At 43.4% G+C, this 12,918-nt stretch overlaps 1 protein-coding gene across 3 annotated transcripts in view; it reads right to left on the bottom strand.

Moving 5' to 3' along the window:
- Positions 1-12,918, bottom strand: part of STX8 (syntaxin 8) — a 245,887-nt gene that overhangs the window by 189,273 nt on the left and 43,696 nt on the right. For all 3 annotated transcript variants that reach the window (XM_034989593.1, XM_034989594.1, XM_034989595.1), the window contains exon 5: positions 7,662-7,786. In XM_034989593.1, coding sequence (XP_034845484.1) covers positions 7,662-7,786 — 125 coding nt within the window. The remainder of the gene's footprint in view (positions 1-7,661; positions 7,787-12,918) is intronic.

Raw genomic sequence — 12,918 nt, forward strand, 5'->3', positions numbered from 1 at the left:
ACAGCTACCGGAAAGGGTATCTTCCAAGAAAGTTGTCTGTGAAGTTACGGTTGCCAGGGTTCCAAGATGAGCTGCCCAGCTTTGCCAGTCTGGCTGGCCACCTTCCCTGCTGCTATTTCACGTGATGTTCCGGAGGGACCTAAGAACACAGAAGTCCAGAACGAGTGCCCAACTTTCTGCTAGAATCTACAAAGAATGTCGACGGAATCGTGGGTACAAAGAGACGGCACTAAAACCCTATCTATAAGATAGCAGGAGGGGAAGAATGAAGAGGGGAGGTCAGAGGGGGAGACGAACCATGAGAGACGATGGACTCTGAAAAACAAACTGAGGGTTCTAGAGGGGAGGGGGTTGGGAGGATGGGTTAGCCTGGTGATGGGTATTAAGGAGGGCACGTTCTGCATGGAGCACTGGGTGTTATGCAAAACAATGAATCATGGAACACTACATCAAAAACTAATGATGTAATGTGTGGTGATTAATCTAACAATAAAAAAATTTAAAAAAACCAACAACCTATCTACAGAGAGCCCCTGAGTAAAGGTAGAAGGGCACTTCATTCCTCCTCCACAGTCTGCCATCCGACTCAGAGGCAAGGGTCTAACCAAAAAGTCACCCTCCTTTGTTGTATCTCAGGGATTTTCGAGGTGATTTGGTTAATGTCAGCCCCTCACCCATCTTCTGCCTAATGTCCATCAGTGCCTCAAATTACAGCTTCAGCACAGAAGCCAAAGCTGGCTAACTGGTTGTCATGAGGCTTCGTTTCTAGGTTAGAAAAGGAAAGCATTCATTGCCTTGAGTCTAAGTTCTACCGATGAACTGTTATTTTAGGATGATTTTCAAAGTGTTTTCTAAGGGTCAACAAAAGTACAGAAAAGCTAACAGATTCCATGGGCAAAAGGAAGTTAGACATGACCCTTCATGGTCCCTTATTTCTTCCAGTGCAGGACATGGCAATGAAGGAAAACCATGGCAACCTCAGTCCATCCCCAAGATTCTTCAGGCAGAGAAAAGGCTAATAATGGTTTAACGTCAAGATTGCTTCCATTTGTGTGTGTGTGTGTGTGCTTATCCTTGAAAAACAGCTTGCTGGGAAAGCGAAGAGGAATACAGCATTTCAGAACACCAAGGTAAGGGGAGAAGAAGAAAATGTCCTGAATGCACCCAGCTACTGTCCCCCACTCCTTCATCTGCCCATCCCGTCCCCACCCCTCCACACACCCCAAAGGCCGGCGGGGCCTTCAAAGGGCGGGCATCTCAATAAGGATGCTCTCTGCTTTGGAGGCTCGACACAAAAACCTGCAGGTGGCATCCTCTCGCACCTGACCTACCGCAGTCTCTGCACGCAGCGCCCTCTCAGTGATGGGGATACTTCTCCTGACTGAAAACAGCTTTTCTGGGCAAAAAAAAAAAAAAAAACGAAACAATGCTAGAAAATTCATTACTCTTAGCGAGCAAGACACTCCTTTCAGGAACCGGGAATCCGGAAAGATAAAGCCCTGTAGGTGAATTGCTGTGCACAGTGCTCTGTGTGGTTCATTTTGCTTCAGACACAATAATGGGAGAAGTACATACAATTAAAGAGATAAGGGAGGCACAGAGCTCCATTTACTAGATAATTCCACTGTGAACAGGGAGTTCAAGACAGAATTAGACTTCTGCTTCTGGCCAAGAGCGAGTGACAGGGACCTGATTTACTTCTGGCCTGAAACAACTGAAAAAACAACTGGAAAAAAAAAAACAAAAACACAAAACCACAGGCAAAATATATAAAACAACAGTTTCAAGAGAGACGCGGACACCAGGAAATGAAGGACAGTGCTCCTCGAGGGATAGGAAACAACTGAGATGAGCTCTAGAGTGCTCCCAAATATTGCCCAGCATGGGGATGGGGGAGCATATGCCCAGGGGGAGCCCAGCCCTGCACTGAGAAGCATCCAAATAGGTCAAGGAGGGGACAGTATGCAGGGCACAGCACAGAGGGAAGGGCTGCGTACACAAGAATCTCTCAGGTTTGCATGGGGTCCACCTTGAGGCGTCAGTTGGGTGTCCACTAACCAGGACACGTGCATAAGGGAAAGAACCACCTGCAAGCCAGAGAGAATGACCCTCTGAGCTCAAACTGGGTTGGACATCATTCCTATTCTCACCAACCAGGTTGCCTCATGATTTACGGGGCATCAGAGTGCTCAGAATGCTTTTAGCTCTGTAGCGGGCCAGACTACCTCTACGCTGGAGCCAGCAAACATTTTCTATGAAGGGCCAGACAGTAAACATTTGGGGCTCTGTGGTCCATATGGTCTCCAGTGCAGCTTTCAACTCTGCCGCTGCATCAGGAAAGCATTCGTAGGTAAGACAAAAATAAGTGAGCATGGTTGTGCTCCCACAGAACTTTATTTGAATTTTATATAATTTTTACAAGTCATGAAATTGTCTTCTTCTATTTTTCAGCCACTTAAAAATGGAAGAACTGTTTTTAGCTTGCAGTCCATTACAAAAACAGGTGGTGGATAAGATGTGGCCCACAGGTCGTGGTTTGCTGACTCCTCCTCTAAAATAAACACTGTTCTGGTCCAACTTACAAAATAATACCCAAATAACTGCAACACCCCCGCAAAATCTCAAGAATATTTCTAGAAATACAAAAACATCTAGTACCCAAAAAAGAAAAATTCACACCTGGCTTCCAAATGAATGTTCCCCGGCTAAGATTAGAAACAAGGCAAGGACGTCTGCTCTCCCAATTTCTAGTCAACATTGTACTGGATATTGTAGCAAGAGCAATAAGGCAAGAAAAAGAAATAAAAGGCTTCCAGATTGAAATGAAGAAGGAAAACCACAATAATTAAAAGAAAAAGAATGTCAGAGTGGATCCAAAAAACAAGCATCAGCTACATGTTGTCTACAAGAGCCCCACTTTAAATATAAAGGCACATATAGATTAAAAGTAAATGGATGGAGAAAGACAAATTGTACTAACACTCATCAAAAGAAAACAGGAGTAGCTATATTAATTTCAGACAGAGCAGACCTCAAAGAAAGTAAAGTTATCTGGGACAAAGAGAATCATTACCTAAAGATAAGGTGGTTGATTCCCGGAAGACACAACAATCTTTAATGTGTACATGCCTAAACAACAGAGTATCAAACGACATGGGGCAAAAACCGATAGGACTGTAAGGAGAAATAGATAAATCCACTATTACAGTTGAGATTTAACATCCCTCTATCAGAAATGGACAGATTCAGCAGGCAGGAAAATCAGTAAGGACTAAGTTAAACTCACCATCACTATCAATCAACTGGCTATAATGGACATCTATAGATTATTTCATCCAACAGAAGCAGAATACATATACTTCTCAAGCTTACATGGAATATTCACCAAGATAAACCACATTCTGGGCCATAAAACATACACTGACATATGTTTAAAAACAGAAATCATACAATGTCTGCTCTCAAACTACAACGGAAATAAATTAGAAGTCAGTAACAGAAAGATAACTGGAAAACACCCAAATATGTGGAAATTAAACAACATGCTTCTAAATAACACAGGATCAAAAAGAAATCTTAAGGGAACTTCAATAATACTTTGAAGTAAATGAATATGAAAACAAAACTAAATTTACCAGATATGACAAAAGCAGTACATAGAGTGAAATTTATAGCACTGAATGCATATGTTAGAAAAGAAGAGAGGTCTAAGATCAAGAGTCTTTTCCACATTTCAGAAAACTAGAAAAAGACCAAATTAGGGGTGCCTGGGTGGCTCAGTCCATTAAGCATCTGCCTTCAGCTCAGGTCATGATCCCAGGGTCCTGGGACTCAGCCCCGTGTCGGGCTCCCTGCTCGCCGGGAGCCTGCTTCTCCTTCTCCTCCCCACTTGTGCTCTCTCTCGCTCACTCTCTCTTAAATAAATAAAATCTTTTTTTAAAAAAGAGCAAATTAAATCCAAAGTAAGCAGAAGAAATAATAAGAGATCAATGAAATTTAAATAAGAAATCAACAGAGTAAAATCAATGAAACCAGAAAGATCAATAAAATCAATAAGCCTCTAACCAAGCTAACTAAAAAAAAAGAGAACACAAATGACTAATCAGAAATGAAAAAAGTGGACACCACTACAGATCTAATGGACATCAAAAGGATAATACAGAAATATTATGAACAACTTTATGCCCACAAATTTGATTACCTAGACGAAATGGCCCAATTCCTAGAAAGACACAAGCTGTCAACATTCACGCAAGAAACTGACAATCTGAATAGGTCTGTATCTATTAAAGAAATTGAATTAAGAATAACCTCCCAAAACAGAAAACACCAGGCCCAAATGGATTCACTGGTGAATTCTTTTTTTTTTTCTTTAAAGATTTTATTTATTTATTTGACAGAGAGAGACACAGCAAGAGAGGGAACACAAGTGGGGGGAGTGGGAGAGGGAGAAGCAGACTCCCCATGGAGCAGGGAGCCCGATGCGGTCCTGGGATCATGACCTGAGCTGGAGGCAGATGCTTAAAGACTGAGCCCCCCAGGCACCCCTCCCTGGTGAATTCTACCAAACATCAAAGGAAGAAATTATACCAATTCTCTACAATCTCTTTCAGAGGACAGAAGCAAAGCGGATACTTCCTAAGTCATTTTCTGAGGCCACCACTGTCCTAATACCAAAACTAGACAAAGACATTAAAGAAAAGAAAAACACAGACCAGTAGCACTCATGTTAATAGACACAAAAATCCTCAAAAAAAAATATTAGCAAATCAAATCCAACGATGTATAGTACACCACAAACAGAGAGATTTATCCTAGGTATGTATGCCGAGTCCAACATTCAAAAATCAATTAATGTAATCCATTATATTCACAGGCTAAAAAAGAAAAATCATATGATCCTATCACTAGATGCAGAAAAAGTACTTGACAAAATCCAACATTCATTCGTGATTAAAAACTCACAGTAAACTAGGAATAGAGGAGAATTTCCTCAACTTGATAAAAAATACCTACGAAATCCCCAGAACTAACATCACACTTGGTGTGAAACTTGAAGCTTTCCCACTAAAATCAGGTACAAGGAAAGGATGTCCTCTCCCAACACTCCTTTCCAACACTGTACTGGAAGTTCTACTGATGCAATTAGATAAGACAAGACAAGATAAAAAAATAGGTACAAATTGGGAAGAAAGAAATAAAACTTTGTTTGGAGATGACACAGTCATGTAATGGAGAAGATCCAAAAAGGACTAACAAAAATCTCCTGAAACTAATAAGCGATTATAGCAAGGTTGCAGGATACAAGGTTAATATACAAAAGGCATTCACTTTACTATAAGCCAGCAATGAATGAGTGTAATTTGAAATAAACACAACACCAGTTATATTAGCATTCCTCAAAATGAAGTACTTAGGTCTAATCTAACAAAATATGTACAAGATCTATATGAGGAAAACTGTAAACTGATGAGTGGAATCAAAAAAGAACTAAAAGAGAGATATTCCATGTATGTGGACAGAAAGACTCAATTTGTCAAGACATCAGTCTTCCCCCCACTTTATAGACCTAATGCAATTTCAGTCACGATCCCAGCAGGTTATTTTGTGGATATTGACAAACGGACTCTAAAATGTACATGGAGAGGGGCGCCTGGGTGGCTCAGATGGTTAAGTGTCTGCCTTCGGCTCAGGTCATGATCCCAGGGTCCTGGGATCGAGCCCCGCATCGGGCTCCCTGCTTGGCAGGGAGCCTGCTTCCCCCTTACCCTCCTACTGTTCCCCCAGCTTGTGCTCTCTTGTTCTCTCTGTCAAATAAATAAACAAAATCTTAAAAAAAAAAAAAAAGACTTTCTTAAAATGTATATGGAGAGGCAAAAGACTCAAAATAGCTTACACAATACTGCATGAAAACAAAAGTAGAACACCGACACTACTTGACCTCAAGAGTTGCTCTAAAGCTATAGTAATTAAGACACTGTGGTACGGATGAAAGAACAAACAGATCAATAGAACAGAACGGATTGCCCAGAAATGGACCCACATAAATATAGTAATGATCTCTGACAAAGCAGCAAAGGTAAAACAATGGAGCAAAGACAGTCTTTTCAACAAATGGTGCTGGAACAACTAGACATTCACATGCAAAAGACCTTCAACTAAATTTTACTACGTACCTAAAACTGCTCTAAAAAAAAGAAAGTCCTATGGACTTTACAAAAAAGCCCTTAACAAATTAGTGAGTTTAGCAAGGTTGCGTGATCCAAGATCAATATACATAAATCAGTTGTACTTTTATACACTAGCGACAATCAGAAGTAGAGATTTTAAAATACCATTAATAAGAAAATAAAAACCATGAAATACTTAGGAATAAATCTGATAAAAAAATGTACAGGACATGCACAGTGTCATACATATGTCAAAACTTACTGAATCACACATTTTAAATATGTGCTATTTATGACATGTCAAGTATACCTCAGTAAAACTGTTTTTAAAAGGAATTAGAAAAGGGCGCCTGGGTGGCTCAGTTGGTTAAGCGACTGCCTTCGGCTCAGGTCATGATCCTGGAGTCCCGGGATTGAGTCCCGCATCGGGCTCCCTGCTCAGCAGGGAGTCTGCTTCTCCCTCTGACCGCCCCCCCTCATGTGCTCTCTCTCTCTCTCTCTCTCACTCTCTCAAATAAATGAATAAATAAAATCTTAAAAAAAAAAAGGAATTAGAAAGAATAACGTATCTGTAATACACAAAAACCATGCACAAAAACAGGAACATGAAAAATGTCTATGACACACATTAAATAAAAAAAAGTAAAAGCTATGGCATATTACCTATATCATGATCTCACTGATGTAAAAATATGTGTGCTTACATGTGTATATGTGTGTAGAAAAAAAGCCCGAGGAAACACACCTTGATCTGTTTATAGTTTGAGACTGGAGAACCAATAAGGAGAACTTTCCCCATTACACATCCCTGTATTGTTTGAACTTTCCATAACCAATCATGCATTACTTCTGCAATTTAAAAAAGAGAAGAACGTAAGAAACCAATTAGGCTTAAAAAGGCACTGGACAAGATGAACTTGAAGGTAAAAGCCAAGTGGGTTTATTTTGTAGAAGAAAAAGGTGGGAGTGTTGTGTTTGGAGGATGAGTCCCACCAGGGAGTAAAGGGAGGGAGGCACGTACCTCGGATTCCCACCTGGGTGTATCAGTCAGAGCTGTGTGAGTGCTCCCCCCCACCAGTGGAGAATCACCACTTCCATGGGCCACCTTGATGGATGACACCATCTGTCTATATGCCTCAGGACCTGAGGCACAAAATCACCATTATTATTTATTTTTTTATTTTTTTAAAGATTTTATTTATTCATTTGAGACACAGATACAGAGAGGAGCATGAGCAGGGGAAGAGGCAGAGGGAGAGGGAGAAGCAGGCTCCCTGCTGAGCCAGTAGCCCGATGTGGGACTTGATCCCAGCACCCTGGGATCATGACCTGAGCCGAAGGCAGACACTGACCGACTGAGCCACCCAGGCGCCCCTCACCAAGAGTTTTAAAGGACCAACGGCTCTCCCTATGATCTTCAATGTGTGTAAGGAACATTCAAGGCTGCAGTAAATATCTGACAAAGGCCCACACTCTTGGGGGGTTCAGTACCTTGGATAATTTTCTGCTGCTGTTGCCAGATTTCATCAAAACCCAAACCTCTGATCTCCTCTGGCTCCTCAAAGAGCCAAGGGTTGGGGACTCCTCGCTTAGCCCCTCCAGTCATCAGGCTGGACCTAGGAACAAGATTAAATGCGTTACATACTCAAAAAATATAGCTCTGCTGCAAATTACTCCCCACACCATGCAGAGGTGGCCAGCCTCACATGCTCTGAAAATTCAATTCAACCACAATTTACTGCATCCTCCGTTTATGCCAGCAACCGTGCCCAGTACTGGAAGAGGTACGAGGAAGAATGAGGCACAGGCCCGGTCCCCAGAGACTTACAGCCCGCTAAGGAGACTAGAGCAGCGTATAATACCCTCACTCATCTTCCAAGATACATTAGAGCCAATAATCATAAATGAGGGTCTTAAATTTCAAAAACATAAGGCCAAATAGAAGTGGCCTTTTTATTAGGACAAAGTCTGTCTCACAAGCTACGTAACACCAAAGGCACATGTTATTATTTCTCAACAAGATACAATGTTGCGACCACAGATTACGGCATTTAAAAATGACCACAGAATTTCTTATTAAAGGGGGTTGGGTTGCATACAGACAGAAACACATACAAGGTTTCGAATCCAATCTCACAAATATAATATGGCGCTCCCAACATAATAAACAAATTCTGAATTACCAGTCTTAATCTCTACTCGCCCTAGTAGCCCACCCACCCCTTCTGCACCAGACATACTGGCCTCCTTGCTGTCCCAGGAACAGAAAACACACGTTTTCGGCCTCAGTCTATAGGACTTTCATCTCAAGTATCTCCTTTCCTGTCCCCACCTGCCCACATTCCGTCTAAGCCTCAAGGACCATCTTGTTCACGAAACCATCTCTGGCCATTTCAACCCACAAATGAACAGTCATTCATTTGGGAGTCTGGTTCATAGGATTCACAGAAAATGATGGTGACATAACCATAGCGGCGGTCAAAACAGTGGTTACACGTAGCAAGCACACGCAGCGAGCACAGCTCCAGACGATGTGCACACGTTCATTCACCTCTCCCTCGCTTATAACCCCTCTAGCACTTTGCACAGTTCTCTTATTACCTGGAAATAACTGCTACCCTGTTGTTGAACCTTTTATGTAGCTGAGCCTCATGTCTACGAGATCGAAGGCAGGAACCGAAAGTCACCCTTGGCTGGACTCTATGCTGCTCCCCAACCCACAGCAAGCAGCTAACACAGGTTCAAATCCTGGCCCCACCACCTACCAGCAAATCTGGACAGCAAATTCTACCTCTGAGGGCTGCCGGGGAGTAAATAAGATAATCCATTTATCCAACAAACCTTTATTCAGTACTTAGTATGTGGTAGGCATTGTTCTCATTCGTGGGAATGAGGAAAAAATAGAATATAGGAGAAAGATCAAAATCTCTGTCCTGACAAGGTATGCGTTTTTGTTACAGGTGCTGCTTCTATTCTGGTGGTGGCAGGTGGGAGGGAGACCAGGTGTGAAATGTGTAGAAAGTATTCGATGCGGTTCTTGTAAGAGAAGAGTCATTCAACAAATGTCAACTAGTCTCGTTCTAGCACTTAATGCACTGCATACACGAAGCAAATACTATGCTTTAATAAGGGAGTATACCCCCAAGGAGCTGTATCAACTGCATTTTTAGTCGAGCACTCTGGAACCTACAGAAGAAGATGCTACGTGGGGCGCCTGGGTGGCTCAGTCGTTAGGCGTCTGCCTTCGGCTCAGGTCATGATCCCGGGGTCCTGGGACAGAGCCCGGCATCGGGTTCCCTGCTCAGCGGGGAGCCTGCTTCTCCCTCTCCCACTCCCCCTGCTTGTGCTCCCTCTCTCGCTGTATCTCTCTCTGTCAAATAAACAAAATCTTCAAAAAGAAGAAGAAGAAGAAGATGCTACGTTTAGAGAAACAAACCCAGGCAAGACTCCTTAGACTAAGATTTTAAACACAGGGCTGCCCTCTCTACTCAAGGGCACAAATGTGCCAAACAGAAGCACAACTTGCTTCTACCTTGTCAAAGTGGCAGATGTATTTCTTTAAAGCCTTACTTTACTTGGTGGGCCCCAAGGATCTAAGACGTCAAGATGCCGGATTTATTCCCTAGAGTAATCATTCAGTCTCACCTGACTCTGAAGATGGGGGGACGAAAGCATCGGAGAAGGGAAAGGAAGGGTGAGTTTACAAAGCGCATTCCTTGACTCTACCACTTCCCTGCAAGCACCACTCTGGTTCAAAATAGGACTCCTATGGGAGGTTGCGTATGGACCACTGAAAAAAGCAAGTGCTAAAGACCAGTGCAATGGGGGGCGCCTGGGTGGCTCAGTCGGTTAAGCGTCTGCCTTTGGCTCGGGTCATGATCCCGGGGTCCTGGGATCGAGTCCCGCATCGGGCTCCCCCTGCCCAGCAGGGAGCCTGCTTCTCCCTCTCCCTCTGCCTGCCGCTTCCCCTGCTTGTGCTCTCTCTCTCAGTGTCATATAAATAAAATCTTTAAAAAAATAAAATAAAACACACATTAAAAAAAAAAAAAGACCAGTGCAACGGGTCAGAGGTACACAGAGTAACCTCAGCAGTGTGTCTGTCCCCAGCTACGAGCAGCCACCCACCCAAATTAGTACATTGCACCTGCGCGGACAGACGTTGTCCCTCCAAAGTTAAAGCTGGACTGTCCCCCTGGTGGCTCTTGCCACACCAAGAGCATATTTTTACAAACTACTGAAGGAGAAAATAAAACAGATGTAATAAAACTGATTGAGCATCTCAAAAACAACAAATGAGAACTACAGCCTTTACTTATATCTACATATATATTTAACACGTATTAGAGAATACGGTACAATGTGGGCACAGTTTAATATTAACATCAAACACACACGAGCCAGCAGACATACAGGAAAGATTTCCCGGGGCCGAAGGCAGAGCTATGAAGGCCCTAAGCACTGAAAGAACGGTTTTGGTCTCACTCACATAGTTCTATATAAAAGCAATAGTAAGCTGCGCTGTGACTGGCCAAAGTAGACCAAAGTGAAAATTCTTCCCTAATGCCTCTCTCCTTGCATTGGAAGTTTGAAAAGAAAGTTTGGCAGTTCAAGGCTGACCTTCATCTATCTCTCCCCTTGGTGTTTATACTTTGTTGATGCCCCAACTCCAGTGGGAAACTCAGCAATGGATATGTCTTTACCTACGAGAGCTGGTAAGATCATAGGCATCAACGTATGCAGAAGACTTGATTTTCTTTCCGTTAGGTTTTACATTCAAGCTAATATTTGGAATGATGCCTGTTATTACTCAGCACTCTCCTAGGTAAGAAGGAAAACGTGAAAGACTTTAAGACATGATTCCTGCTTTCAAAGAGTTTATCATCAAATTGAAAAGAGAAACTAACCACACACAAATGAATTGTTAACCAGAAGACCGCAGCTAGCCTTGTTATCACTGGGCATTCCAACAACCTCTTCTGCTCTGTTCTTCTCACCCATAAAACAAGCAAACTAAGTAGGTCGATGATGTCCAACCTGCTTTCTGGCCCAACTCTGGAGGAAGTTCCTCATTATGAGTTCCTCATTAATAGGGAAGACTCACCTTGGGAGGGGGGGAGCAGGTGTTCTTTATAATCCTGCAGATGACTTTCTATAAGAAATCACTGAGTTAGATGAAGTACTAAATTGCATAAATAAGAGCAGGGAGGGGGAATAAAAGAACATTTTTCCCACAAAAACCTATTCTCCTCTTCCCCCATTTTCCCACTTTTAATTCAAGAGCACGACTGACCCATTGGCTCAGGCCCAAAACCTTGGCATCAACTTTGACTCTTTCTTTCATACCCCACAGCATCTACTGCATCAGCAAATCTGTCAAAACATACCTAAGTCTGATCATTTCTTCTCATTCTATTGCTTCTACGCCATATCCCTTCCTGCTTCCTGCTTCTGCTCCCATCCTCCACAATCTACCAGGACCCTCAGCATAAAATGCAACACCTTTACTATAACCTACAAGCCACATTAGCCTCCTTACTGTTTCTAGAACACAGTGAGCACATTCTCATCTTAGGTCCTTCGCACCTGCTGTCCCCCTGGGTTAAGGCACTCTTCCCGCAGACAGCCACGTGGCCTTACCCCCTCACTCTATTCTCCTCTGCTGAAATGTCACCTTCTCAGAGATGTGCCCCTGACCACTCTGTCTCTGGGGCGCCTGGGTGGCTCAGTCAGTTGTGTCTGACTCTTGATTTCGGCTCAGGTCATGATCTCGGGATCATGGGATCAAGTCCTGTGTTGGGCTCTGAGCTCAGCAGAGAGTCTGCTTGAGATTCTCTCTCCCTCTGCGCCCACCACACTCTCTCTCTCTCAAATAAATAAATCTTTAAAAATAAAATAAAATAAAATAGTACCCTTCCCTGTAACTCCTCAGCCCACCTCCTCATTTTGCCTTATTTTTCTCTGTAGCACTTCAACAACCAGCTATTAGATAGGATGTATTTGTTTACTTTCTGCCTCCCGCACTAGACTAGAAGCTCCCCAGGGTAGGGACTGTCTTGCTCCTCACGATAACCTCAGTGCCTGGCGTAACAGGCACTGAAGAAAAAAACAAAGTTGAGAGAATTAACTTACTCGGCAAAAACCAGACCTGAATGAATGAAATCAGTCAGCGGAGTCAGGAAATGGTAGTATCGCACCCTCGTGCTGTGTTCTGTGTGATTTCAGAGGCATTTTACAGCCCTGGTTTCATTTGCATCATACACAAGCCTGTGTGTAAGTCAAGGCAGGTATTACTGACAAGATAACCAAGGAAAAGAGACTCATGTGACTTTCGGGAGGTCGTGCACTGAGTGGCAGAGCTAAAGGTGAGACCCACCTCTCGCATTCTTCTTTTTTTCTTAAGATTTTGCTTATTTATTTGAGAGAGAGAGAGAGAGCACAAGCAGGGAGGAGGGTCAGAGGGAGAAGCAGACTCCCCGCTGAGCAGGGAGCCCGATGTGGGGCTCGATCCCAGGATCCTGGGGTCATGACCTGAGCCGAAGGCAGATGCTTAACCGACTGAGCCACCCAGGCGCCCCCCTCTTCATGCTCAACCCAAGGCTCTGTCTCTCTGCCATCGCAGGGGAGGCTTCGTGAAGGTAGGGAGACTGGACCCAGCCCTGTGGGTAAGGGTTAACAGTACCGGGAGGGCAGGATGGAGGGCATTCCCGGAAAGGACACACACATGGATGAGGTCTCTGGGGCAGGGGAG

Source organism: Mirounga leonina, unplaced genomic scaffold (assembly GCF_011800145.1).
Source record: "Mirounga leonina isolate KUSES-001 unplaced genomic scaffold, KU_Mleo_1.0 Mir_488, whole genome shotgun sequence".
Taxonomy (NCBI): domain Eukaryota; kingdom Metazoa; phylum Chordata; class Mammalia; order Carnivora; family Phocidae; genus Mirounga; species Mirounga leonina.